Genomic DNA, 27,737 nt, shown 5'->3' with positions numbered 1-27,737 from the left:
GCTCGCTCTCATCGACTACTGCTTCAATTGAAGAAGTCAATTATTGCAGAGATTTCATCGCCTTCTCCATTTCTCTTCCCGGTGCTTGATTATCTGTGTACTATAGCTGTGAAATCATAGTGTTCTTCACTTTCTTAATTTTGATTAAGGCTTCTTTGTTTTTTGTTTATTCATTGAAAAGCTTCTTTGTTTCACACCATTGTAAATCAATGTTAAAATATAGTTTTCACTTGATTTTATTATTATTTTTTATGTAACTAGGATATGGGATCAATCATATTCAATATATAAAAATAAATTGTTAAAAGGTTGTGTTTGGATCAATGATTAAAAATCCCTAACCTAAATGTATATTGCAGTTAAGAGTTTGAATCACTCTGTTTGGATTGGTTTTCAAAACATGTTTTCTACAATTTTTTTGAAAAAATAGAAACTAGTAATCATACAAAAGAGATGTTTGCCTTTTTTTTCCCCCCACCAGCTTTTAAAATTTTGTTTTCAGAGACTAGATTTTACAAAACATAATCAAAGAGATTGTGTTTGAGGAACAAGTTCAGGGGATCTATTTCCCAAGGCACTGTAGTACTCCTAGATGGTTTGTGATGGCCTTTCTAATTGAAAATCCCAATTCATTGAGATCCTGGAACTGTTGTTCAATTGTCTCTTCCCCTTTCTTCTTGTTTAATAGGAGTATTATATGTGTACTCTTGATATTAAAGTTATTTAGGGGTTGTTTGGCATAATCTATTTTAGCATATCTTTTTATCTTATTGAGGTTATATCACCTCTTATTTGAGTTACATTACCTTTCTACCACTTTCAACATCTTTTTGTAAAAAATCAAAAAGTATACTTATTTAAATCATCCCAAACAATCCCTTAATCTACATTAGCTAAGATAATGTTTTGTGTAATGAGTGTTGGAACAATCTTCTGTGTAAAATAAATAAATTGAAACAAGTCAAACAAATAAAATAATTAACTTACAGAATTTATTTTACCGAAGCGAAATGAATATTTAAAAGATCAAATCGAGTGTGTGACACTCTGTCCTTAACACAGATTCGCCTTGCTACGGTGCTTACAGACTAATGGCGTCTATCTGCAAGGATGTAATGATCTTCACAAATTTGTAGTAGCACTCCAAATAAATTTATCCGGCGAACTAGAACCTGTGTTTTGTACTCTCTTTAATTTTTCTAAAAACTAATATGAAAAATATATGCAACAAAGCAAAAAATTGGACAACAAAAAAGTAATTTTCAGACTGATTTCAGATACTCAAACTGCTGGAAATAAACTGGTATTTATAGGCAAAAAATTATGTCCGAACTGGTGCTGTGAGGAACCGAACAGGTATGAACCTGTTTGAACAGATATAATTCAAAATTCAAACAGATCTACAACCTGTTTGAACAGATTAACTGCTGGACAGCTTGAAACTGTTCAGAACCGCTGGCCGTTTAAATCTGTTAGGGAATTCAAACAGTAGAGGTAACATATGGACAGAAAAAATTTGAATTCAATTTTGGCACCAAATTTTGAATTTAATTTCACTGGAAAAAATTCAAATGAATTTTGTCCAAAAAATTAATATTATAACCGACCTGACCTACAACCCACACCTGGCAGGGCTCAGCCGGTCAGCTGTGGCGCGCGTGTGGTGGTTTGGGCTAAGGTTCAATTTGTCCATAACTCCTCATTTCTACAAACTTGGGGTGCCTATTGGGGCCCAGCCCAAGTTAGTACACCAATAGCTTATATACCCACAAAAGCTCTCTTAAAGTTTCAAGGTGGGACAACCCATTTCAACGAAACCCACATTTAGTTCTTTAAATTGTCCATTCCATGAATCCAAAAACGACGCCAACTTTCCATTCACTCATAAATGGTTTTGACGAACCGTCTTCACCGCGTGACTTAGGGGTGGGCAACGGTTTATCCGATCTGCACAACCAGCATAACCCGCCCAAACCGACCCTACCCGCATGCATAAATAGGGCGGGCGCGGGTCTATTTCTTCACATAGAATCGGGTTTGGGTCAAACCCGACCCTATCCGTGGGAATCCGAAACCCACCCGCATAATCCGTAGATTATGTTTAAAATAAAATAAAAAATCTCTTCACATGAATTCATATTTTGATCCTCTCATTTTTTTATCCTCCTTTCTCTCTCTCTACCTAGTTGTTTCTCTCTCTTTCTTTCATCTGGGTTTCTCTCTACCTCTCTCTTCCCTCCCCGTCTCTCCATCCCCTCCTCTTCTCCCTGTCGCAGTATCGTCGTTGCCTAATCGCAAACCAGATCAGGAGATGCAGATTTTGAAGATCTACTGTCCAAAAAAAAAAAAAAAAAAAATTCATTGCACGAACGAAGATGCTTAGATCTAGAATCCTTCTCCTTTGCCTGCAGATTTCAGGTCAGCAAATTCATCTCAATGGTTGTCCTCTGCTTTGCTTAAAGAGAAATTCTACGTATTTGGGATTTGCTCATGCTTTGTTTCGTCTTTTGATTTGAACAAACAGTTTTGGAGTGAGGTCCAAACACTTAGGCCTCCTAGGGTTTTGTTTTCATTCTTGGTTTCTTGTCAAGATCAACTTGTATTAGCTGGATTGTGCAATGGCCTTTGTGGCCCGTCGTTTAATTTGATGAGAAAACAATGGAGTTCAGTGAGATAGCAATCATGCCTCAGGACTTGCTTTATTGTTTGTTTGATAGTGATGGGTTTGTAACTTTTTGCTTCTTTTATTTAATAAAAGAAAATGCTTTGATTGTTTTGTGTTGTGGGCAAGATGATATAGATCCAGATAATGACTTATGAGGGGCAAGTTTATAGATATACACTACAATCTTTTTCATTTTGTTGTGTGAATTTCATACTAAATTCAAAGGAAAAAGTTATAAATATTTCAGTCTAATTTTATCCTGTACAGAACCTCCAACTGTAGTTGAAGCACAAAAAAAAATTTCAAAAAAGAAAAAAAAAATCGAATTCACAAACCGCCCACATCCACCCGTACAACCGCATGACCCACCCGTTCGATCCGCAACCCGCATTGCGGGCGGACACGGTTTCAATATTTCCCAACCTGCACCCCATCAGGCGGGTCCAACCCGTCATCCGAACAGCATGAAATCGATCCATGAACACCCCTAGTGTGACTTACCACGCGGCAAGGAACGCGTCACCTCTTCGGACCCACTCTAAAAGACGTTTGGGGCCCACTCCTTTTTAGGTTCAAAATTGCCCCAAAATAAGCCTTATAAAGCCAAAGTTTTCAACAACAAATAAATTATCATAGTATATTCCTCTTTTTCACATATATGTAAAGTCTACAGTTGAATAACTCACATTTATACAAAGATCCCATTTGTGACTTTATCAATGGCCTTCTTCAACAACTCTTTGGGTTTTTTATTTATTCTTTTGAATAAGTCCTATGTTACATGCATAGGCCACTTTAGTTTGAAAAAATTTCCCAGCCCGATGCAGGGGTCAGCAAGTATAACATCATAGCTTTCATAAAATAAAATAAAATAAATTTTGATATTCATAGTAATATAGTTTTAACATATTTGTCTTGAAAAAAATAAATTGCCAATTTTTAAAATTATACTTGTTGATCCTTTTTTAAAAGACACAATGAAATTATATAGTTACGAATATCATATCAGCCTTTATTTTTAATATGAATAATTTGCACATAAAACCTTTTGAACTGAACGACTTTGATGAGAGTGAGACTTGTGGTGGGCCTAGAAGCGGTAAGAATTCTAGCTTTGGAAAAGCAAAAGCACATGACTAATAAAAAGAACTTTCCTGAAAGTTTAAAATATTCTATCAATTTCTACCACTACAAATAGACAAGAGTTTTTTTTTTTTTTGGATAAAAATTAATTACTAGTTGTTAGATTAGTACCACTGTTGGAAATTAGGCTTTTAGCGGCGTTTAAAAAACGCCGCTATAGGTATCAAAAACGTCACCAATTCTTTTTGTGACGTTTAGTACCAAACGCCGACGACGCGGCCGTCGCTATAACTTTATGGCGTTTGGAAAACGTCGCTGTATTAGTATAGGCGGCGTTTTTAAAAACGCCGCCAAATGCCCTGCCCTGACAATACTGTGACGTCAGTATGATTTTAGCGACGTTTTTAAAACGCCTTCATAGGTTTTTTTAATTTTAAAAATTCCAACCGTTATAGTGGCATTTGAAAAACGCCGTCTTATCTTTCTTTTTTTTTTTTGGTTTGGAAATTGTGCTAATTTTATGTGATTGAACTAAAAGAACACCAATAATAAAACTAAATAACACTAATATAAAATAATAACTCCCATTCAAATAACAAATATAGTATTAATTCACTTTCCCATTCAATTTTATATAGCATTAATTCTTCCACAAAATAACATATCCAAAAATTGAATTCACAATTCTCAATCAAAAAATTACTACCTTATATACAAAGACACAAAAGTTAAATCCAATTGAAACATAAAACCAATAAGTACCTTGAAAATGTCTTGGCTTCGAATTTTGGAAGATACATTACAGGGATTTAAAATTATTAGAGAAACTTACTAGAAAAGGCTTATGCCGATGACTATGAATGGCAATATATTAGCTAGAACAACCACAACTAGCTGAGTCCTAATTAATGAATTAGGAATCATTTAGATTATCTAAGGCAATGGCAAATCATTGGTATGCTTATATTAATGCTTCTCCTACGTAAAACATTTTCGGAAAGTGTAAAAAAAAGAATAAAGAACAGGAAATAAACACGGCCGAAGTTCTGGGCTTTCTCCGCAGCATGCTTTTGATGAGGGCCTGACTGGAAAACAAAAATAGAGCAAGGATTAGATTAAGACACTAATTAAAGGCCACAATATACAAATAAGAACACAATTCCTCATGAGGAAAAATCTAAATTTTCATAGGCATCAAAAATATGCCAAGTTGCAACTTGCATTCATGATTGCATTATAACTTATATATGTATTTATGTGACATTTGTGTATACACTTACCCAAGGACCAAATGTCTGACTTAGAGCCATAAGGTATGTCAGCAAGAAGCTCAGGGCACATATAACTTGGAGTTCCTACAACCTGAGTTACGAAAAAGAAATCTTGAACAATAAAACTAATGCAAATGTTGAAACTTGAAAAATGAACCAGTTAACCACAAGACTTACAGAGGATGCAAGATCATCTGATGTCAACATCTTAGCAAGTCCAAAATCACCTGCAACAGGATTAATCAATGGTGATTCAGCACAATACTGACACCTCTCAAGACTATTAAAGAAAGAAAACAATTGAACAAGCTATAAGCAATTGAACAAGCTATTTACACAGCTTCTATAAACAATTTAACATCAATGTATCAGTGAACAAAGAAATTGTGAGCTGATACAAATTGAAAACTGCAGAGGAAAGTCAGCACAACTAGCTTAATTAGCTTAATGAGCTTAAGAGAGCACAACTATTCTGAAGACAGCACAACTAGCTTAATTAGCTTAATGAGCTTAAGAGAGCACAACTATTCTGAAGTGAATAGAAAAATAAACAAAAGAGGAAAGTCACTGTAACAGTTTTAATTCATGACACTGCTTAATTAGCTTCTCAAAACTTTCATAATCTAGGTGAGCAGAGGAAAACACATGTTGGATTTGGAGAACTACACAAAATAATATATATATATATATATGTATAGAGAGAGAGAGAGAAGTATCCATAAATGATGGCATTTAATTAGTAAAGTTTCATAATGTTAAGACCAATGATCAACTGGGTTAAACAATGAAGCATATGAAAGCAATATCAGCATGACAGGAAGGAAGGAACAAAAACAAATAGAATAGACATTCAGGTAGCCTATTAGACCATCAGAAAACAAAGGATGAAAGAAAATACCAATGTCAATTGAACAACATCAATAATACGAGATATAACATCTACTGACCTTCTCTACCCAAGAATCTTTATACTCCACAATAAACGGATTCCTCATTTTGGCAATAAGCTCCATCTACGTAGCGCAAGAAAAACGAGAATATTAGTCTGTACTCTACTCTAGTAATCTGACAATGTCCCAGATAAACACCACAGCAAAAGTTCAGCATGTAGCAAAACCAGCTAAAGTATAAATGTCTACATGCTAATTAATGATAAGTATGCGCAATTGTGTGCATATCACTTAAATGCTCTTCATTTGACATTTGAAATTAATTGCAATTTCAAACAAACAGGGCATCAAAGAAAATGATAATGGGTACTCATTAAAGAATGAGCAAGTGTTGTATTCAATGAGCACAGAGAGTCAATTTGTTTTCTACTCGTAATCCTAGGAAGAGCCCAGAGGTCATGTCTCCATAATGAACTAATAAATGAACATTGTCTAATTTATGCATACACATACAGTGATACTAATCCATGAAACCAATTGTTCTCGATAGAAAGGGAAAGACAACTAACCGGTATCAATGAAGCCGATAACGACATTAACTTGGTTCTTGGTGGAATACCCAGGGATTTCCAAAGTTCTATAAAATTTCCTCCTGGGTTTCTGCATCATGAGCTTCAGCAAGTTCTTCTATTTCATCCACGTCACTGTCATGGTCAAAGGAACCTACACCTGTACCAATAACAAGGGTGTCATTCCCCCGCAATGTGGATGGAGGAGAGGGAAGGCGGAAAATGTTTACTATAATATAGAAGTAACGAACTTCCAGGAATGGAAGCATCAACGCAACAAACTCCAGATGAAAGTTTCAAAGAAAACAGTCAAGGAGTTTCTTACATATGAAAATCTTCACATCAGAAAGCTCATGACCTATTGTAAACATGTGTATATGGAAACAAAAGTTTCTGGCATTTAAGAAATATACATATATAAATTCATATATATACTTGTATAGAAAGATTTTTAGGAGAAAAAAATTATTCAAAAAAAAGTACAGATAATGTGTACGTAGAGAATGAGATTGTGCGAGAGAGACAGAGATCCAGAGAGATCGAGAGAGAGAGGGAGATAGAGACAGAGATCAAGAGAGAGAAGAATCGACGAAACTGAGATTGGATTGAAATCAAAATCGAAATCGAAATCAAAATCATGCATATCGTTAGTAGGCGATGCAGATGCAGATGCAGATGGTGATGGCGGTGGCGGTGGAGCTTTGAAATCAAAATCATTCTGAGATTGGATCGATTGAATGATGAATCACCGAGCTGAAGAAGGTTGAATCAAGTTGAAGGAATTGAAGGGCTTAGAGAGAGAGAGAGAGAGAGAGAGAGAGAGGGAGAGAGAGAGAGACAGATTTGAGGGATCGGTTTCTTTGAGACTCTAGGGTTTCTCAGATTCAAATAAGTTGTGAGAGATCCGAGGGCTTGAAGACAGAGAGAGAGAAACAGTGTAACACATTCGAAGGCGCTTTTTAAATGACTTCATTACTTAAACGGTACCGATTTAATAAAAACAAAATGTGACGTTTATAAAATGTCGTTAAATATTAAAAATAGTGGCGTTTAAAAAAACGCCGTTAAATAAACTCCGTTAAATCATATATTTCCTGTAGTGGTTACTTCTCAACACTAACAGAGGTAAATTCCATCCAAAACCATTCATTAAATTGAACCCAAAATCAAAAATGGGATCCCCAAGTATAGTAGTGTGTCCTTGTTCCCTTGGGTTTATGTATACATGTTATACAAATGCCCATACATATATATATATATATATATATATATATTTACTAGAAGCTTTGCTCTGACTAATTCCATTACATATATAACAAATAATTATTAGGTCAAAGGGCTAGGTAGTGAGAAATAAAAAGCGTGATGTTTAAAAATGCATCGTTAAAAAAACGTCGCCTAAACCCCTTTCTCCTGTAGTGTACACTTCGAAAATAATGTATTGTGTATTCTTTTTGAAAAAAAAAAAAAAAAAAAAAAAAAATAATAATAATAATAGCATTAAAGTATATAATAATAAAAAATCAATACATGTTTAAATTTATAAATGTTTTTACCAATATTTTATTTTTTAATTCTATTTAGATTATTAGATATTAGATTTTCATATAAAAGTCTAATTAAATATAAAATATAAGAAGATCTGATGAGCACCAATGGAAGTAACACCCGTTGGGAGTAGGCAATCTTGGTGTTGTGCCATTGTCTTGACCTGATGTAAATATAGGAAGATCTGACCAGCACCTATGGAAATCATGTCAAGGAAATTACCTCCCCAAGAAAATTCATCCAAGTCCACAATAAACACATTGAAAGAAATATAAAAGAGCATACTCTTAGATTGACTGATCCTTCCCATGCCATTGGGTTTGCTGTCATGGATTCCAACCCAGCACCAATACCTATATAGAAGATGCATACATTTTTAAAGAAATAAATAAAGAATAGATGAGCCATCAAGATTGCTGATATCCAAGCCATCCCCCAATAATAGATGACCCTTACCAATATCATAAAATCCAGCTTTAATAGCTGCAGCTACATCAGCAACTGCCTGAAGACCAGAAGAACACTGCCTATTCACGGTTCTAATCGGCACAGTTTCTAGGCAATGGGGATAAGATATATATCAGCATTCAACAATGCAAGGGACTAAAACAAATACCGTGCCCACAACGTCTCCAACTTCACTTGGATTCAGATTTGTTCTCTCTATCAATGCCTATACCAAATACTCATCATAAGAACAGAATATTCTAAATCTCATTGAACCTTGTTTTAGAGGACATATCAACACATTAGAAGACAACAAAGAAAACAAACCCTCAGAACAGGTGCGAGTAAATCATCAGGATAAGTATCCTTGAAACCCCCCCTCTTTGACTTGCAAAGTGCAGTTCGATATGCCCTGTACAGAGCAAAAAGCACAAAAAGTGTAAAGATATATTACTTCACAAACTTGAGCATAAAAGAGAACTTTAAATAGTGTGAGTTACAAAATGGAACAGCAATAACTACAATTGCACAATCATTTCAAATATAAGCACCCTCTTTTTGGGCTCTAGTAGCTACAAAATGGAAGGGGTTCAAGTAAATAAGATCTAGAAGTGATTGAATCCTTCTAGTGTTCCAAATAAGAAAAATGTTTTCATGTATGTCCAATTGAACTTTTAAGTTATGTATAGACCTTCCACAGGAGCATTTTCCGGACTAGCAGGTTGTACACCTTCAATAGCCAGCCAGTGACAAGCAATTGAAGTATAAAGTGGTGCTTTTGGCAAAGGCACTTCAATCACCTACATGTTAAAATTTAAGGAAAAAAAATCAATAAATAAATAAATAAGAAAAGAAACATGGAAAAATGATCTGGCCAAATTAAGACAGTTGGCATAAGAAGCAATCTCTTACATCTTTAAAATCCAAATCCTTGTCATCAATGTAAAACAAATCCTTGTGTCCAGCAGTTCTTCTGAACCGCAAAGGATCCCCGAAGGCAAATCCATAAATTAGCTGAGTCAAAAATAGTGGCCAGAATATTAGACACTCAAATTAGAAAACACTAAACTTTTACAAAAAGAAAAAGTAAAAATAATGAAAGAAAATATAAGGAAAAGGGAAATTTCAATATTGCCACATAAAAGCTTTTTTTTTTTAATCAAATCAAAGCCATCATCTAGATATTCTACATCATTTTTTTTTTAATCTGTAATTTGATGATTCCAATTTCTCCTAAAAAATTATCGAAACCCTATATTTAGCTTAAAATTTAAATAACAAACCATATTTGGATAGCAATGAAGGTGCTCAAGAATCACAATCTACCAGTTTCATTTTTTTTGTTCACTTAAAACAAAAAATATGTTATCGTTTATTTTTGCAAAAGGCAATAACAAATAGCATGTTTGGTACATATGTTTTCCAAAAAAAAAAAAAGCATGTTTGGTGATTGTGGGGGAGTGGCCAGAAAGTGTTTTCTAGAGGGGAAGGGGAGAATAGGCAGCAGGGGTTGCCGGAGGGCAAGGGGGAGGGAATGAAAACTTGTTTTTTTCAATCATTTTCTGACAAAAATTTGAAAATTGTTCCATTTTTTGTCAATGAAAAAAATTACCAAACATATTTTTGTTTCTATTTTTTGATTTTTTTAAAAACAAAAATGGAAATTAGAAAATAAAGATGTTACCAAGCAGGCCCTAAAATAATGGATATTAAACAAACGATGAGTAGATAGAGTGCTTAAAAATTGAAGGTTCTCTCTTATCATAGAAAATGATATAATCCACTACCTTGCTTTCCATCTATGCGATGATGTCACACTCTTAACGGAACTGTCCTCAGCACTGGATAACATGGATTTCGAAATGTCTTCTGATTCAGATGAAGGGAAATTCAAAATAAGAGAGGAAAGGAATGGATCAGTAACTGCATTAGATGAATTTGCATTGCTCGATCGATATCCACTGCCTCCTAAAAGAACCTGCAGATGTGCCTCACGAAGATCCCTTCCCAAGAGAGAGAGTGCCTGACTGTTGGGAATCGCAACTCTACGTAATCTGCGACGTCTCTGCATGTAATATTCAGTTAAAGAAAACCTCAATTGGTACCGAACATGGTTCTAAGGTTAACCGTACAACAATTATGAATGCTGTTTAATGCTAAGGAGACAATAAATACACAATAAAACATTTCAAAGGATATCTTGAATAAATGTCCATGTTGCGGAGTGATATGACTTAACATGTCGCTCACAACTTTTATGGAGCATATGGGACAAACCTGCAAGAAAACAGTGAAAGCAGTGTGAGTTTCTTGTGACCAGATATTGATTGAAAAACACTATCATCAACTCCTAGGGGTAAGAATTATAAATAAAATAAACCTCCAAGAACAATCAAGATGTTGACTTCTATCTAGTTTCATTTTTATTTTTTTCAGAGGGATTGATGAACAATATACAGCATGGACCATCTCAATCAATATTTCACTTCCACACATCAGGAAGAAAAGCAGGACTACTTAAATTTGTCTACAAAATATATGAAGTTTTCTTTGGGGTTTTCAAGAGACCAAGTGCCTCAAACATTTTCATTCACATGCCTGTGCTTACCAGTTTTTTTAGAAGATGATATGATTGCAAGCATCAAAAGGATAAAAGTAAACTCGGGAAGCCAGAAGAGAAGAGCCAGGTTAAGTTGAGAATTGTTGTCGTTCAAAGATGTGGGAAGATAACACATACCACTAATAAGAGATGGTAGCAGGTTTCACCATCAGCGTGTTCAAGGAGTATGAACTGAGACCAAATTTTCAAAACACCGATTCAGCATTTTTCAAAACACTGATCCAAAACAGAGATAAATCACAAACAGAAAAACTGACCTCTGATCGAAGAAGACGAAGGAGATAAATCATGGAGCTGTGCTCAAAATCGAACTCGAAATCACAATCCTGAGATGAATCACTGACCTGTAGAAGAATCGAAGAAGAATCACAGAGTAAAAGAGTGAAGAAGAATCGAGAGCCCTAAGGGCTTAAGACCTATATAGAGCCCTAAACAAAAGTATTCACTAAGCAAAACATTGATCCAAAACAGAGACAAATCACAAACAGAATAACTAACCTCTGATCGAAGAAGACGAGTTCCAAATCCATGGAGATAAATCACAGAGCTGTGCTCAAAATTGAACTTCGAAATCGCAATCCTGAGATGAATCACCGAACTGAAGAAGAATCGAAGAAGAATCACTGAGTGAGAGACTGAAGAACAATCGATCCTCTGAGAGAGAGATTTGGAGAAACAGATTCGATTCTCTGTGAGAAAGAGAGAGCAAGAGAGTGAGTGAGACAGGATTCAATCGTCTAGACGGCGGTGCTCAAAATAGGGTTTTCAAAATAAAGGTTTGGAGAGACAGAAGTGGGTGTAAAGAGAGCCGGATTTGAAGGCGCTTTTCAAACGTCTTCCACTCACAGAACGGTACCGTTTTAATTTATAACAAATGTGACGTTTAAAAAACGCCGTTAATTGTTAGAAAAAGTGACGTTTACTTAAACGCCGTTAAATCCCTAATTTCCTGTAGTGTACCTCCGAAAGTTATAGCCTCCCCACCTGGACATTGTTTGCTGACATACAGCTTTGATCCATATTATATATATTGAAGGTGGAATAATCTCAAAGTCTAAAAAGCAATTAATCAATGCTTGAATTGAAGAGCACGCTCCATGATTGAAGGGATTAAAACCCATTCATCAGTGTAGAAATTTACTTTACAACATGAAAAAATCTATAAATCCCTTAAATATTGATTTTGATTATGTATTAATTTTAAATAGTAAATAATAATCCTAATCAAACAATCAAGGCAAATTGACACAACGATTTTACGTGGAAAAATCATAATTGGAACGCCTCAAATTGTGATAAAAACTACGGGCAGAAGCCACAAAATAATAAAAGAATTACACAAGTGTACTCTCAATTACCTAGCGAATCTACACCCGAATCGAACTGACCCCAATGTGCCTCTTCTACCACCGTCTTCACCTTGGAATTGTCGTGCCCAACGTTGAATCCACAACGCCAATGTCGAATCCACGATGATGAGCCACTCCGGAATCCACTAAAACTTCAGGCCCAAATTCCACGGAATTCACTGAAAAATAACTCTCTCTTTTGTATTGAATAAATAAAGCAAACAAACCCTTTGATATGATCCACTCAATTCATAATTAATCTCTCACAGATATCAAAGCAAAATAAGCAAAGAAGCTCCAAATAAAAACCCTAATACCCAAGAATAAGATCTGGAAGTCATACCCTAAAATCGGACTGAAACACATATTTATAGAAAACAGATCCGAGATCTCTGCTCGAGCGCCTCCGCTCGAGCGCAAGAATGGCCGCTCGAGTGAATCTACGCTTGAGTGCAGGAATGACCTTTCGAGCGGGAAAAAACAACTCACAGTACTTTTGCAAGCGAGTGTAACTTTCTAAAAGGTCATGATCTCCGACAGAATGTTAACGGTACATTTCAGTCCACAAACTACAAAAAAAAATTATGTGATCATTTCCAAACGTTAAGAAAGTAAACTGTACATGACCCAAACCATAAAGGATAAAGTGAAGTTTGCCCCTCCTTATTTATGTTTTTGACAAAACTTGTGGGGGAAAATTATGGATTTCTAGCACCATTGCTTGCTTCAAAAAGATGAAATCAAAATTTATGGTATTATTTTTCTGTAAAATTTTTTTATTTGTACATCACTGTTGGTATTAAAAATGTCGCCCTTCTAAGCCAGTGGGTGAGTTTTACATCATAGTCTTCATGACATTCCTTTCATAGATTCACCCAAAAAAATCCTTCTGTTGGTATTAAAAATGTCGCCCATCTAAGCCAGTGGGTGAGTTTTACATCATAGTCTTCATGACATTCCTTTCATAGATTCACCCAAAAAAATCCTTCCTTTCATAGCATTTTCTCAGAAGAAGATTATTGAAGACTTGGGCATCACATTCACAGGGTCATTGTCTCTATTAGAATATTTGACTTCGTTGGCTAAAATTCTTTTGGGAAAATTACCAAAATAAAAAAATCCCTAAAGTTTGAGTCTTATAATAAAATAAATTTGGGGTTTTTAATTTTATCAATTTAAATATTAAAATTTTAATTTATTTTTAATCTAACTATTGGGTAAATTACCAATAGGTCCTAATAGTTAGACTTAATTTTTATCAAGTCCTATTGAAACTAACTCCTAATAAAATCGTCGCTAAAAATAATTTTTATGATTTTTTTTGCATATGTCGCTAAAAATTGACAATTAGTGACTTTTTTATCACATTTTTTATAAATTGTCGATAAAACTTACAATTAGTAACGTTTTTCTGTGTCGAATTTTTTAAACTGTCGCTAAAAGTTAAAAATTAGTAATTTTTTTGGTGATAATTTTTTTAAACTGTGGCTAAAACTTATAATTAGTGACTTTGGTCCTTACACATGAAATCATGACAGCCAACCACCGCAATTCTGGTCAAATCCCACTTTAGCCCCTGCACATGAAATTGTGTCAATCAACCCCTTGTACTTTTGGTCAAATCTTACTTTGGTCCTTACACAAGTATTAATATCCTTGTTAGGGTCCCTTGTGTTGTGAATTCCGCAGACAATCACTTTTCAATTGTTATTGTAGTCCTCTGTTTTCTCTTGGACTGCTCGAGTAACGAACTAGTCGCTCGAGCGACGTTTTGGTTACTCTCAGTATTTTAGGCCCTCTACAAAACTACTGAGAACTTGCATTCTTCGCTCGAGCGCACTTTTAGTGGCTTGAGCGAAGTCCCTTATGCGAGCCGCTTACTAGACTTACCACTTGAGCGACCATTAGTTCGTTCGAGCAATTTGTGCGACCCAGTCTGCTATAAAAGGTTCATTTTCTATCTTTTAGGTTATCTCTTCCATATCTGAGTTTGTAGCCTCCAGACCTCTGGAGCATATTGCTAGAGAGCTTTGCTATTGTTTTCCTTGATATCTTGGTGAGGTTGTTATCTCACATGGAGTAATTTGTTACATCAAGTAGCTTGCTACCATCTACACATCTTAGAGTTACTCATTGGTGGATTTTGAAGATTGAGCTTGAGAGCTTTCAAGGAGTTCAAAGTTGCTAACGGTTGTGGATTCAACGTGGGTGTTGTGGATTCAACACTGACTATTCAATTCCGAGACGAAGGCATGGATGAAAGAGGCACAAGAAGTGGAAGACGTTCCTAGAGTGAGTTAGGTTATTGTTTGTACTCTCGTGTAATTTCATTATCTTCATAGTGGATTGTTTAGTGTTCATTGGCCAGTGATTTTTTTTATCACAATTAGATGTTCTTCAATTGTGGTTTTTTCACGTTAAATCTCGTGTTGATTTATCAATTGTGAAACTACATGCTAAATCACTTTCGTATGTGCTAGTTGATTTAGATTGTTAGTTTTGTGCATTTGGGATTTGTCACAATTAAATCTATTTTGAATCACGAATCACTTAGATTTTTCAGTTCTCTTTCTATTACTCAATTGTTTAAATCTTTAATAGAATTTAGCCACGTGATAAGAATGTGACTACGACACAAGGGTAAGAAAGGAAAATCATCTATATTTTCCATCAATACACACTTTATCCCAAAATTTACGTCAAAATATAACTGTATTAAGTTAAAACAAAATACAAATTGTGAACAATTAAGAAGATGAACTAGGGTTTTGTATGTTTTGGAATTACAAAACTCTATTTTTTATGGTAACACAATCTTCTGTCTATTAATCTTTTTTTTTTTTCTCTTTGATTTCTTTGTCACATTTTTATTTATTTCAATTTTTTCGTCCTAATTTTTATTGTACGAACACACACACACACACACACACACATATATATATATATATTGTATTATATAACTCTCATGTGCTTACCATGTATGACAAAGTATATTGGTGGGAAATATGGATGATTTTCCTCTCTTATTCTCATTTCGTAATCACATTTTTGTTAAATAATTGGATTTTGGTAAAGATTTCAAAATGAAATAACAGAATAAGGACAATGGCACTTGTGTAGGGACCAGATTTGAGTAAAAGTGCAACGGGTTGACTGTCATGATTTGATATAAAGTGCAGGAGTGCAAAGTGTAATTTACCCTCACAAACCATAAAAACGTTATGTGGTCATTTCTAAACATTAAGGAGGTAAACTGTATATGATCTAAACCATAAAGGGTAAAATAAAGTTTCCTCCTCTTTATTTATGTTTTTGACTAAATTTATGGAGGAAAATTCTGGATTTCTAACAACACTGCTTGGCCGAAGACACTTTGATGGGGATCTATCATCTTCGAGGAGAGCGTATTGCTCAACCCTGGCACGTAAATCCTTTAGTGCGCCGCAAACCATACTTAAAAGATAATACTGCCATCTGTTCACAGCAAACATTTTCCTCCAAATCGTTGTATTTCTCCCAGTACCTCCTTGCGTAGTTACGTAGTGTTTCCTTCTGTTCCTTTCAGAGACCAAATGAGGTGTCAGACTCCTTAGGGATTTTGGTGTTGGAAACAAATCTGGCCAGGAATTCTTTAGAGAGCTGCTTGTAGTCGTAGATCGGTCCAACAGGAAGACGATCGAACCATCGGAGTCCGGACTCTCCCAGGTTGGATGGGAAGACCTTGTACATCAATGTCTCATCTCGGCTCTACAAAGACATATCTGTTGATAATGGCTGATGTGTGTGAATGGATCTAACTTCCCATCATATGGTGTGAATTTCGATGGAGTGAACTTCTTGGGGGGTTTCAAAGCTTCAATATCTGGGGAGAAATGAGAGGATACGAGCTGATCCATTGCTCGATGCTCTCTCTGATAGACAGTGTGATCAATGTGCTGAGCTTGCCATTCTCGTTGTTGCTAATTTTCTTAGTTCTCGACTAACCATGTACGGAGATCTTGATGGGGATACTTCGTCTGCTAACTGGCCGTCTTCTGCCTCTTAGCCATTGTCCGACGTGAACCACGAGTGTGGTTGCTCGCTGCTTCACTTTGCACTGAAGTTGGTTGACTTTGCTGCCCAGATTCATTTCTAGGGACCTTCTTCACTGGCAGTTTTAGGGATGGACTTCTCTGGCACAGGTGAGAGGGTTCTACATCGGTCCTCTTCTCCGTCGGGCCGCCCATCATCTTCTTAAGCTGTGCTTTCAGTTCTTGTATCTCCATGCCCATGGAATCAATGATACGATCTCTATAATCTCTCTCCAATGTAAAATGGTGAGTAAAACCACCAGCAAAGGGTTGTTGATGCTTGACAGATTCTGGAATCCGGTTGTTGTTTCCGGTCTACTTCTCCAAAACTGTTGGCAGCACCAAGCCCTTATCCTTCTTCTTATCCGTCAGTTAAGTCAATGCTGAGAGTGGAATATCCTCAATTCCCATCACCGGAATTAGATGCAGAACTCAGAGATGAATCGTCCATGTTTACCGCACCAATTGTGCGTACCAAATACCGCAATAGATGATTATGGAACGGAGCTCTCAGTTAAGTCAATGCTGAGAGTGGTATATCCTCAATTCCCATCACCGGAATTAGATGCAGAACTCAGAGATGAATGGTCTACGTTCACCGCACCAATTGTGCGTACCAAATACAGCACTAAATGCTTATGGATCGGAGCTCTGCACCTGATTGGACTATCCAGGAGTAGGAACCCTACAACAGAGAGCACCGTAAGAGCTGCCCGACCGGGGTTGGCCAGATAACCCCTTTGGTATGAAAGTAAGTGAATGGAGAAGATAAGATACTCTCCCTAGGTGTAGAGAGAGGGAAATGTATAGTGAACTGTGTTTTTTGTGAGTATAGTTTAGCTCAACTTAGTTACCTTCAATGTGAAGTGAGTGGAGTTTATATAGAACACCTTACTTGTTGCCCAAGATGGTTTCAGGAAGCTTTGATGCTGCTAGGCTCCTTTTAACATTGCTCAAGGTAGGGGACCATCGGGTAGTTGATAATGTATGCATATACTTATTGTAACCATGCTTATAACAGATCACATTCTCCTGATCAACTATTTTCGTGATTCTAGGGAGAGGAGACCAGCTGAGGTGTCAGCCTGTACATGCATGCATTCATAGCTTCCACTTTTCTCTGAGAGGTTCCCTCAACTTGGTACCGTTGTGCCTCGACTCGGCCTCTTGGTATTTGTAGAAATGGGCTAGCCCATTTCGGTATCTTTGTACGGGCTCGGCCTACTTTGGTTCTGAAGATGGGTTCGGCCCATCAGTTCGGTCCTGTGACGCCCCAAAAATCAAGAATATCATAGAATATATTAGCAATTAAATACAGGGTTTATCTAAGGTTAGGAGTCTGGGAAACGGCACTAATGAGTCTTATGGCTAATAACTAAGTAAGATCCCAGATCGCTGGAGGAGTCAAGTTAGTTTCCCTTCTAAGTCTAGCTTTCTTAGGTAGCGTACTACCCTTTTGCCAGATCTTAAAGCAGTGTAGAGATAGGCATAGGATTACAAGGTAAATAATAATTATAGTGTCTCAAATTTTAAATTTACAAACGAGTTCCATTACTATTACAATCCAAGAATAAATAAAAGCACAGTCAAACTAATAAGTGAAATGGTTCCGAACTTTCTCTAAGGCAAATTTAAGTCTTCAAATGTCTTTGACTCTTCATTGGCTTTGTACATTTCTTCGATACCTGGCATGAAACGCCATGAGCTTTGAATGCCTAGTAAACACACACACACACCCTGTCCATTTTTCCCAATCTAATACAAAATAGCAAATTACAACAATAGGGGATAGGAGCATGACATTCAATTAATTAACACAGGTTACAGGGTTAGTTGTTAGTAGTCTAGACATCCCCCAAAGAGATTTCATCCTCCTAACCGCAAGAATCGGACGCGGATTATTCGGTATGCCCCCTCTTTTGCTGCTTTGTTGCAGAACTTACCTCGGATGCCTAGCAACGGTTATATACCGCGTAGCTCCAACCATAGGGCCTCAAAAGAAATGGTAATGATGGGCCTTGCCCAAATCCCTCCATACACCAAATACCTAGGGTCTGAATACAACCGCTTCGTTCAAGGGTTCCGAAAACCACTTGTGCAAGGCTTTAACTTCCAAATGGGGAACGCATCCTGTCAACCAATCAATATCTTAGTAACTTGTCTAAAAATTCGCAACCCATTTCCACCCATTAAGTTTCCCGTTTGAGTTAGATAATTTAAGTCAAAGTTAGGACATGCTCTTGAAACAACATCTATTGAACAAGTATGAACAACTAAGTACAAATAGAAGAAAATAAAGTTACAACACATGAGATTCACATATGAAGATAGGCACAAGTATCTCTTGGCATATTCAAGTAGTTAAGGGAATAATTTCGCACAAGAATATAATTTCCAGATTTGCATAAGTGTGAGCACCATCGAAGGATTAAAATAAAATACATAAACCTATGACACGTGTAATATCACACCGAGACATGATCATAAATTAATAAGCATATTCATGAACACAAGATCATAAAACACCAATGAAAACAGAATTTCCAAATTCAGTACTACCTAAAGATTATACTCAAAAGGGCTATTTCAGATTTTTCCAGAGCCCGGCCTTAATATGGTTCGTAGGGAATTTTATCTAGTTCTCAGAACATTTTTCAAAAATGGAGTAGCTTTTCCAAATTTTTATTTATTTCAGAAATACTCCAGCTCTGTTCAGATTCGTCGACCGTTACGAAAATCGAATTTTCTCACAAACCGCTCACTCGTTTTCAATGAAACCAATTTTCCTTGAAATATAACTACTTAATAAATATTTGACATGAAATGGAGGTCCAGAATATTTTTATGCATTTTTCTTAAATTTTTGCAAGTGGCTGTAAAACAGATTTTTCTGGCACAGTTTTTGAAAATAGAAAGTTTGTGAGAAAAGAGATCAGCTAGGGGAAATTTTCCACTTCTCTTGCGATGAAAACATGCTAAATAATATTTATTAAACTCATAAATTTAAGGTGAAAATGTGCCTTTGAAAAATTTGAGAGATTGATATAAAAAAAGGTAGTCTTATACCGATTAAGAGAAATAGAAGAATGGTAGATTCAAGGCTCAAATCCTTTCATTTTTAGCACAAGAATACCATTAGAAAACATATAAAAATACCATTTTAAACTTCTAATAATATCTATTTGAAAAAGAAAAATGAAAGAGAAAGTTGTGTTGTGGCTTACTTGAGGGTTGTTAGAATTGCTAGCAAACTTTTTCTTCCTCTCCTCTCTTTTACCAAGCTCACCCACCTTCATTTCTTCTCTCTCAGTTGAATATAGTGTGTATAAGTGTTGTTCTTGTATGTAAAATGCTAAGGGAGGGGTTGTTTATATAATGAATTTGGTGCAAAAGGTCCTAAATGCCCTTTGGTTGGAATTGGATTGGATAGTTTGGATTTAGTTTGAATACAATGGAATAGTGGAAGATTATAGGTCGTAATTAGGTTCCTAAATATGATCTAGTTAGGGTTTTCCTTCTAATCAAATCAACCTAGTTGCATATATACATATATATAAGTTTGAACCAAGTCAAAGATTTTCTTCTTTAAATCATGGAAAATTGTCTCAAAGTACATTCAATTCACCTACAATGGTGATGGCCAGCCATGTGATGGTGAATTGATGGACTTGTTTTAATTTTGATAGTGTACAATTGTTGGAATTTGTAAAATAAAATGTTTTAAAAAAAGATTTTAGGATACAAGTGTATATATAAATATATAATGGTACTTGTTTAGGGTCAATTTGTGATTTAATAAAAATGTGAGGGCTTGGGATCAATTAAAGTATCTATTTTAAGGGTAGAGTTAATAAATTAGTGTTACGAAAAATAATTCGGTTTGTATTATCTTACTTTGAATTTAAAACCGAACGAAAACTGTGAAAACCTAAAGTTAAGGTTTAGAGTGATTAATCTAAAATTTGAGGTTAAATAATTAATATTAGAGTGTTAGAAATGATTTCCAAGCTTCCAGGGTCGATTAGGGTTTGTATGGGTTCGCCTGTGGTGCATTTTCGGTTCTAGGGTTTAATTTGTGAATAATCGACAAACTAAGGGCTTTATTATAATAACTCAAAATTTAGGGACCTAGTAAGGTTTAGAAAAGTTAGGGGTCTCACAGGTCCAAGGATCTGGTGCGACAGCTCAGCCTAGTCCAGCATTGCGGCTGGACTGGCCTTTCCACTATTAATTGGGCCCAAGTGCTTAAGGACTTGGGTGGACTCCGTGTTATGGCAATGGGCTCAATTGACTAACCTACACATTCATTTGACCCATTTAGTCTTGGGTTTAGTGGATTGGGCTGGCCCAAGGCTTTGATCTGACCCATTTTATATTTAGCCCCTTCATTTGTCCCCTAGCTCGCGCTAAGGTCCCTTTGGGGGGAGCTACTAGTCAGTACCTCAATCGTCGTGTTGCTTTGGATCTGCTCTAGCTCGGCCGTTCAATCCCTAAATATACACTTCTGCATGCGTCCTTTCATTAGGACACGTGGCAACGTGGCACTGGTGTGCAGAGATAATGCGTTGATTCCATATAGAGGGACGTGATTTTGTACCATCACTACGTTCAAGGGTAATAAATACCCTTGGGCTGTCACTTCAACCCCTTCGTCTGTTCCAGTCTTGCAATTCCCAAAACCTTTTCACTATCTCTTGCTAACCCCTTCATCTGTTCCAGTCTTGCAATCCCCAAAACCTTTTCACTATCTCTTGCTGGTTGCCACGATTCTCCGCCCAAACGCTTGCCGCCATTACTGCTGCCGTTGTCATTCTAGTCTCCAGGACCTTCGTTCTTCATTGTTTTTTCATCGAATCTCTTTTAAGTTCTCCTAAAAATTTTCTTTTTTCTTGCTTTTCTGTTTATGTCACCGTTGTTGGCTCTCGCGCCATTGTTTCCGGCCACTGGTGTTATTTCTCTTTTTCTTACTTAGTTTAGTTTTTTCCTTGCCCTTCTAGGTCTAGATAATGGGGAAATGGCCCTATTCCGCCGTGACTACGGTATCCCTGACGATGTTACCCTTACGCTGGCTAAGGTCGACGTCAAGCGCATGGGCACCAGAAACACTGCTGCTTTCCCTGTTGCCACTATTGTTGAAGGAGGGGTCTGGTTCCTTCTTGACCCTTTAGTACATCACTTTCTACATCAAGTCCAACTTACCCCGATGCAAGTGTCTGTAAACCTGTTCTGAGTTATTTGCGGTGTTTCCGCTCTTAACAGGCGGTTGGGCCTGAATCTCAATATTTGGGACATATTGGGCTGTTACACCATTTCTCACAACAAAGACCACAGTACCTATTACCTCCGTGTCCGTTCTGCTGATTGTCACCTTGTCACCGGTTTGCCTGACTCCGATAAGCATAATGATTACTTCTTGCAAGGTGGTGGGAATTGGGAGTTCCCTGCTGGGACCGAGTTCCAATCTAAGAGGATGCCTTAAAAAGATGGCTACCTAAGTCTGAATCTTGTGCCCTAGTATTTTTGTACATTTATTTTATTTGAATGATGTGGTAATGTTGTTCCTCATCTCTGCAGAGGCTTCTGGTTACCAACGTAGACCGAACCGAACCAAGAGAATGCTGAAGTAATTAAGGCCGATTTGAGAAACAAAAAGAGGTTTGGCCCCAAACTATTGAACTATCAAGCAACTTATTGAATTGCAATCCAGGAAAAAAAAAAAAAAACGAGGCTTATTATGTCCCTTCTTCATTCTGATACTGAGATTGACACACCCCTTGCCCCTTTAGTCACAAATCGCCATCACGGCTGGAGTCTATCTATTGGGAGGACCCCTTCTCCTGCTCCCAATTTCACTAGGGGTGGATCCATGTCCAAAAGAAGGGTGCTGGAGTTCCTAGAGGCAGAAGCTTTTGGCTCTTTTATTGTCCAGGAGACTTCTTTGGTCAAGGCTGAACCGAAGAGTCTAATGGATGTGAAACTGGAGATGAGGGCTTCTAGCCTTTCTGCCACTGCTACTGACCCTGCTGCCTCAATTGTTGAGAGGGCAAAAAAGAGAAGGAGAGAGACTGGCACAGCCATAGTTGGTGAGGCTTTTGAGGAGCCTCTTGTGGATGAGTCTTTTGAAAAATGGAAGCCACCCATACTGCACCAGGGCAGGCCCATTTCCATTTCTGATTTAGTTGTTGCTTCTGGAGATTTTTCATTTGATTTGTCCAAAACTTTGTTGATGTCAGTAGATATGGCAGATCACAATGGAGCCCGTGATATTCCGACCCTGAAGGGAACCCTTCAAATGATGATTGCTGTAAGTGTTTTTTTATTCCTTTTTGTGTTCTTTGTTGGTCTGTACCATCCTCTTTCCTTTAATTCCTTGTTATTTGCTGCAGTGTCTCCAGAGGATGCATCTGTCCATCACCTGAGCTGAAGCATTGGAGAGTACCATACTGGAGGCTGCCATGAGTGCTGGGAGGTTGACAACAAATTTGGTGGCCGAGAAGGAGAGCCGGAGAACTGCGGAAAAGGAGGTGTTTTGCCTGAACAAGGTTGTCGCTTCTGCTGAAAAGTTAAAAGAGGCTCCTATTGGGGTTCTGGCCCAACTTGAGGGGAAAGTGGTTGAGCTGGAGGTGGTTATAGCATTGATGGTGGCTGAGCGTTCGACTTTGGAGATGAAGCACTAGCAGCAGGGTTGGGACGAAGCCGAAGCTGCCTACAAAGAAGAGGTGCTGGTGCTACGTGACAAGCTCTTTCTCAAAGGCTGGACGAGTGCCCTAGCTGTTGCTCAGGTTCCTGAAGAATCCACTTTAATTCAGAATGCTCCTGCCCCCTCAAAGTTCTTGGGTTTGAAGGCTACCACCCCTGCTACCCCTTCAGCAAGGATTTCCCTAGGAACTGACTCTGCAATCAAGACTCCAGAGAGTGGTGTTGCTGATGAAATAGTGCATGTTGAAGAGGGTGAAACCTGGAGACTGAAGCTGTGGGAGATGTGGTTAAGGAGGCTCCTGTTTCTCAAGAAGTTGGAGTTGCCTCTACTTTTCCTCCCCAAGATGACATGGACAAGATTGTGAACACTGCCCCTGGAATTCCTCCTGCTAATGAAAGTTAAAGTGGTTTTTTGAAAAGACTAGAAGTTTTTTTTACATTTTTTTGCTTTTTCTTCTTCTTGTTTTCTAATACACTAGAGCTTGGTCTTCCTGACGAGTTGCCTTCTAATGCTTATTAAGACAATGTTTCTTTTTTTTGTTGCTGTTTGTGAGGCCAGTTGTGCCTTTGTTGGATGATGCTATTTTTCCTTTTGATTTTATAATTTGATGCTTTTTTGCTTCAATGCTTGTGTTATCTGCACTGTTTGGCCCCGGCCAAGCACTGTTTGGACTTAAGGGTCGAATAGATGCTCGGTCTAGTTATCTGATATGCTACATGGCTGTGTTTGTCTTGTAATCAAAGCAGAGTGTCTTATTTAGGTCCAAGTTGATTTCAAGAAAAACAATTGTTTGCCCCTACCTGGAGCTAAGTAAGATTGACACTGAAGATCTTGCTTTTTGGCAAACCTGCTTAAGTCTATTGCAATTTTGACAGCATGAGTGCATTTGAATGGGACAAAAAATGATGTCTTACTCAAGTCCAGGTTGGTTTTGAAAAAATAATTATTTGACCCCACCTGGAGCTAAGTAAGACTGATGCTGGAATTTTTCCCCTGAAAGATTTATCCAAGTTCGTTCCAACTCTGTGTGCTTACAGTAGTACTGAAGTGTCGATGTTTTTGTACTTAAGAAATTCTATGATTTCCAAAAAAGAAATGATCATTAAAAAATCTATGAGTGTGGTGTCCACTAAGCAATTACACTTGGCTAAGTTCCATTTTGGTTGCCAAACATAATTCCACCAAGCAATCCCACTTGGCATGTTTGAGTGCAGACCAAAATCAAATTCCGTCCAGTCGCTCTGAAACTAGTTCCGTTTGGTAAAAACCAAAGCTTAGTCCATTTGGTAAACACCAAAGCTAATTTCGTTTGGTAAACACCAAAGCTAATCACGATTATGTTGCCCTCAGGGCTTGGATTATAAAGACTAAGTTAAGTAATAATCTGTTATAGCCATAAAGCTGTACAGGTGCTGGAAACAAAAGTTCAAAGAGGTGGAGAGACATTCTTATTAATTAAAAGATAAATACTTTTACACTTGATGGACAATTTTGGGGGCTTAATCTATTGATAGTACTTCTTGAGGTTGGCCACATTCCAAGGCTGAGGTTTGGCTTTGCCCTTGAGATCTTCGAAGTAGTATGCTCCATTCCCAACTACTACTGTAACCTTGTAGGGACCCTCCCAGTTAGGTCCTAACTTCCCTTCGTCAGGCACCCTCTTATGGTCCATAACTTTCTTGAAAACCATCTCTCTAGGTGTAAGTTGCCTGGGGAGAACCTTCTTATCGAAACTCTTGATAAGCTACTGGTGATAAGCTACAATTTATCAGTGTTGCTTCTCTTCGGCCTTCTACCATATCCAATGCCTGTGCAATAATTTCCTCATTGCTTGCATCTTCAAATAATTCCGATTGGAGGGTGGGGAAACCGACTTCCAGTGGAATAACAGCCTCCATTACATAGGTCAAGGAGTAGGGTGTTTCCCTTGTTGAACGGCGTGACGTGGTTCGGTAGGCCCACAACACATAAGGTAACTCTTCAACCCACTTTCCTTTTGCACTTTCAAGCCGCTTTTTTACTCCGTTGATAATGGTTTTGTTTGATGACTCTGCCGGTCCATTACTCTGTGGGTAGCCTAGGGAAGAGTTCCAATACTCGATCTTGAGATCGGCACAAAATTTCCTGAAAATGGTTTTTCCCAAATTGGGTGAGCCAAAGCCCGGTAGAAATAATCTAGCACAATATATGAATCTTAACAAAGATATGAGTAAAATATGCATATGCAATGCCAGTAATAAAATCATTTATAATCTCCTTTGCAAACCATGCCATGCCAAGTTTTATATCACAATCCGTGTTATTTTAATATACCACAAACAACCAAACTAAGGATGCAACTCAAGGGTTCTCAAATCAATGTATAGTCATTACACAAACACTTTCATTTGCCATTTTATAGAAATTTCGTCTGTGGGAACCGGCACCCATGTATACACAATGTTTTCGAGACTTTCACCCTGGATACATAGGCCAACTTAAGTCAATGAAGTCCATCCTCTTTCTTCTCCCAAACATGGAGTACATCCCTTTTCTTCTCCCAAACATCATACATATACAATGTATCAAAACACAGTCATATTCAATGACAACCAATAAGAGATTAGTTTCAATTCACCCAATCCTCATGCAATTTCTACAACAATCATAGTTGTCCTTCACCAATAGCCCAAAACAAATATTTCTAAACAGATATACAATCTTTATAACAGATAAATTATTCAAATTTCTATAGGTGAGAGGTAATGCATATCCAACTATACCATTCCTATGAACAACCTCCCCATTTCACGTTTCCAATGCAAATTCCATTATTTATACAAAATAGTTATTTGAGTCATTTTAGGGCAAAATTCTCATTTTCTCCAATTTCATCCCAAACACCAAAATCAACCATTTTAACAAAACACAAGCTCATAGTTACTCTCATAATCATTTCCATTACATCCATTCGAAAACCCCTCTTTTGATTTTTAAACCCAAACCCTAGGTTTGTTCAAACATCACCACAAGTTCCAATATTCCCCACACATCAACAAATATCTAAGTTAAAACTCATAGGAGAGTGTAGAAAATCCTTACCTCAAGTTTAGAAGACCAAGGGAGAAGTGGAGAAACTCCAAAGATGCTGAAACAAAGGTTGATTCGGATCAAAACTTAGCTCTTGAGAAGCTCTACCTTTTTTCCAAAGACACTAGGGTAGAGAAATCAATGGATCTAGATGAAAATGTAGAGAGAGAGAGAGAGAGAGTGAGTTTTAGAGTGAGGAGCTCTAGATCTAGGCTTTTGAAATGTTTTAGAGAGAGAAAGAGATAAAAAATTAATGTAAAAAGTGGTTGTTACAAACTGATATACACATAGTCCGCTCGAGCATGAGAAGTAATGCTCGAGCGTCAAACACAAAAAGTTGATCCACTCGAGTGCAAGAAGTGATGCTTGAGCACCAAGGCACAAAATAGAGGCATCACTGCTGGAGCTTCAAAAACTGACGCTCAAGCGTAGAAAACACACATTCAGAAGTTTTCAGACAGAAGACCATAGCTTGAGTCCAAGAATGGTTGCCTGAGCGTAAGAGCAAAATTCTGGGCAACAAAAGTTTGAACACCAAGCAACCAACCTGTTCCAAACATACTCGATACAACCCAATACCCAAACTCAAATAAAAATAAGGGGGAAAAGACACAAACAATATTCAGAAGCCATAAAACCCGAGTCCGGAATATCAAATGGGTCGAGTCAAAACTAAGATCGCTATATATAGCATCAAAGGAAAAGAAGCTCGCTCTCATTTTTCTTTAGACAAATCTAGGTCGTTCAAGATCAGGCTCTCAACTAGTTCGGCTCTTCCTGTAGGGAGTTTGGTTTCAAGTGGAATCACGACTTCCATTCCAAATGTAAGAGAGAACGAGGTCTCGCCTGTTGCACGCCTTAAGGTAATTCAATATGCCCATAAAATTGTTAGAAGTTCTTCGGCCTATCTTCCTTTAGCAACCCCCAATCACTTCTTTATCCCATTAAAGATAGTCTTGTTTGATGCCTTTGCTTGTCCATTGCTCTGGTGATAGGCTAGTATGGAGTAATAGGCTTTGATCCCATATTATTCGCACAATTCCCTATACAGGCCACAATCAAATTGTGTTCCGTTGTCGAATATGAGGCATCTAGGGATGCTGAACCTGGTGATGATGTTCTTATATATAAACCTTCTTATGTCTCCGTCTCTGATGTTGGCCAGCGGCTCTGCCTCTATCCATTTTGTGAAATAATATGTGGCTACGATTAGCCATCTCTTGTTTCCAGGCATCCTAGGCATAGGTCCGACTAGATCCAACCCCTATTGTGCGAACAACCAAGGACTTGCGATTAGGTTAAGCTCCTCAGATGGCTGGTGTATGATCAACGCGTACCTCTAACACACTTCACATCGTTGGACGAACTGCTAGGTGTCTTTTTGCATTTACGACCACTTATAACCCTAGTTAACTGCCCGATGTGTCAATGATCTTCCTCCTGCTCGTGCTTCGTA

The 27,737-nt window shown here is 37.4% G+C and overlaps 1 protein-coding gene, 1 long non-coding RNA gene and 1 other non-coding gene across 3 annotated transcripts; all 3 read right to left on the bottom strand.

Moving 5' to 3' along the window:
* Positions 1-4,522: 4,522 nt before the first annotated feature.
* Positions 4,523-5,267, bottom strand: LOC145789666 (uncharacterized). The gene is made up of 3 exons (XR_014327878.1): positions 5,197-5,267; positions 5,029-5,110; positions 4,523-4,833 (listed from the first exon to the last, which is right to left on the bottom strand). It is a non-coding gene; the product is annotated as an uncharacterized LOC145789666 (long non-coding RNA).
* A 2,769-nt stretch (positions 5,268-8,036) lies between these two features.
* Positions 8,037-9,489, bottom strand: LOC114317985 (uncharacterized). Its single transcript, XR_014327874.1, has 5 exons — positions 9,386-9,489; positions 8,801-9,273; positions 8,483-8,699; positions 8,312-8,379; positions 8,037-8,221 (listed from the first exon to the last, which is right to left on the bottom strand). It is a non-coding gene; the product is annotated as an uncharacterized LOC114317985 (transcript).
* Positions 9,490-24,936: 15,447 nt separating this feature from the next.
* LOC145793980 (uncharacterized) lies at positions 24,937-25,998 on the bottom strand. The gene is made up of 2 exons (XM_082876916.1): positions 25,991-25,998; positions 24,937-25,387 (listed from the first exon to the last, which is right to left on the bottom strand). Exons 1-2 carry the CDS (start codon positions 25,996-25,998, stop codon positions 24,937-24,939), a joined length of 459 nt encoding a protein of 152 aa, XP_082733042.1.
* Between the last annotated feature and the right edge of the window lie 1,739 nt (positions 25,999-27,737).

This window comes from Camellia sinensis, chromosome 1, assembly GCF_055761805.1.
Source record: "Camellia sinensis isolate YWXY chromosome 1, ASM5576180v1, whole genome shotgun sequence".
In the NCBI taxonomy this organism is placed as follows: domain Eukaryota; kingdom Viridiplantae; phylum Streptophyta; class Magnoliopsida; order Ericales; family Theaceae; genus Camellia; species Camellia sinensis.
Note: the sequence above shows the minus strand (reverse complement) of the source record. Positions and strands in the feature narration are given on the sequence as shown.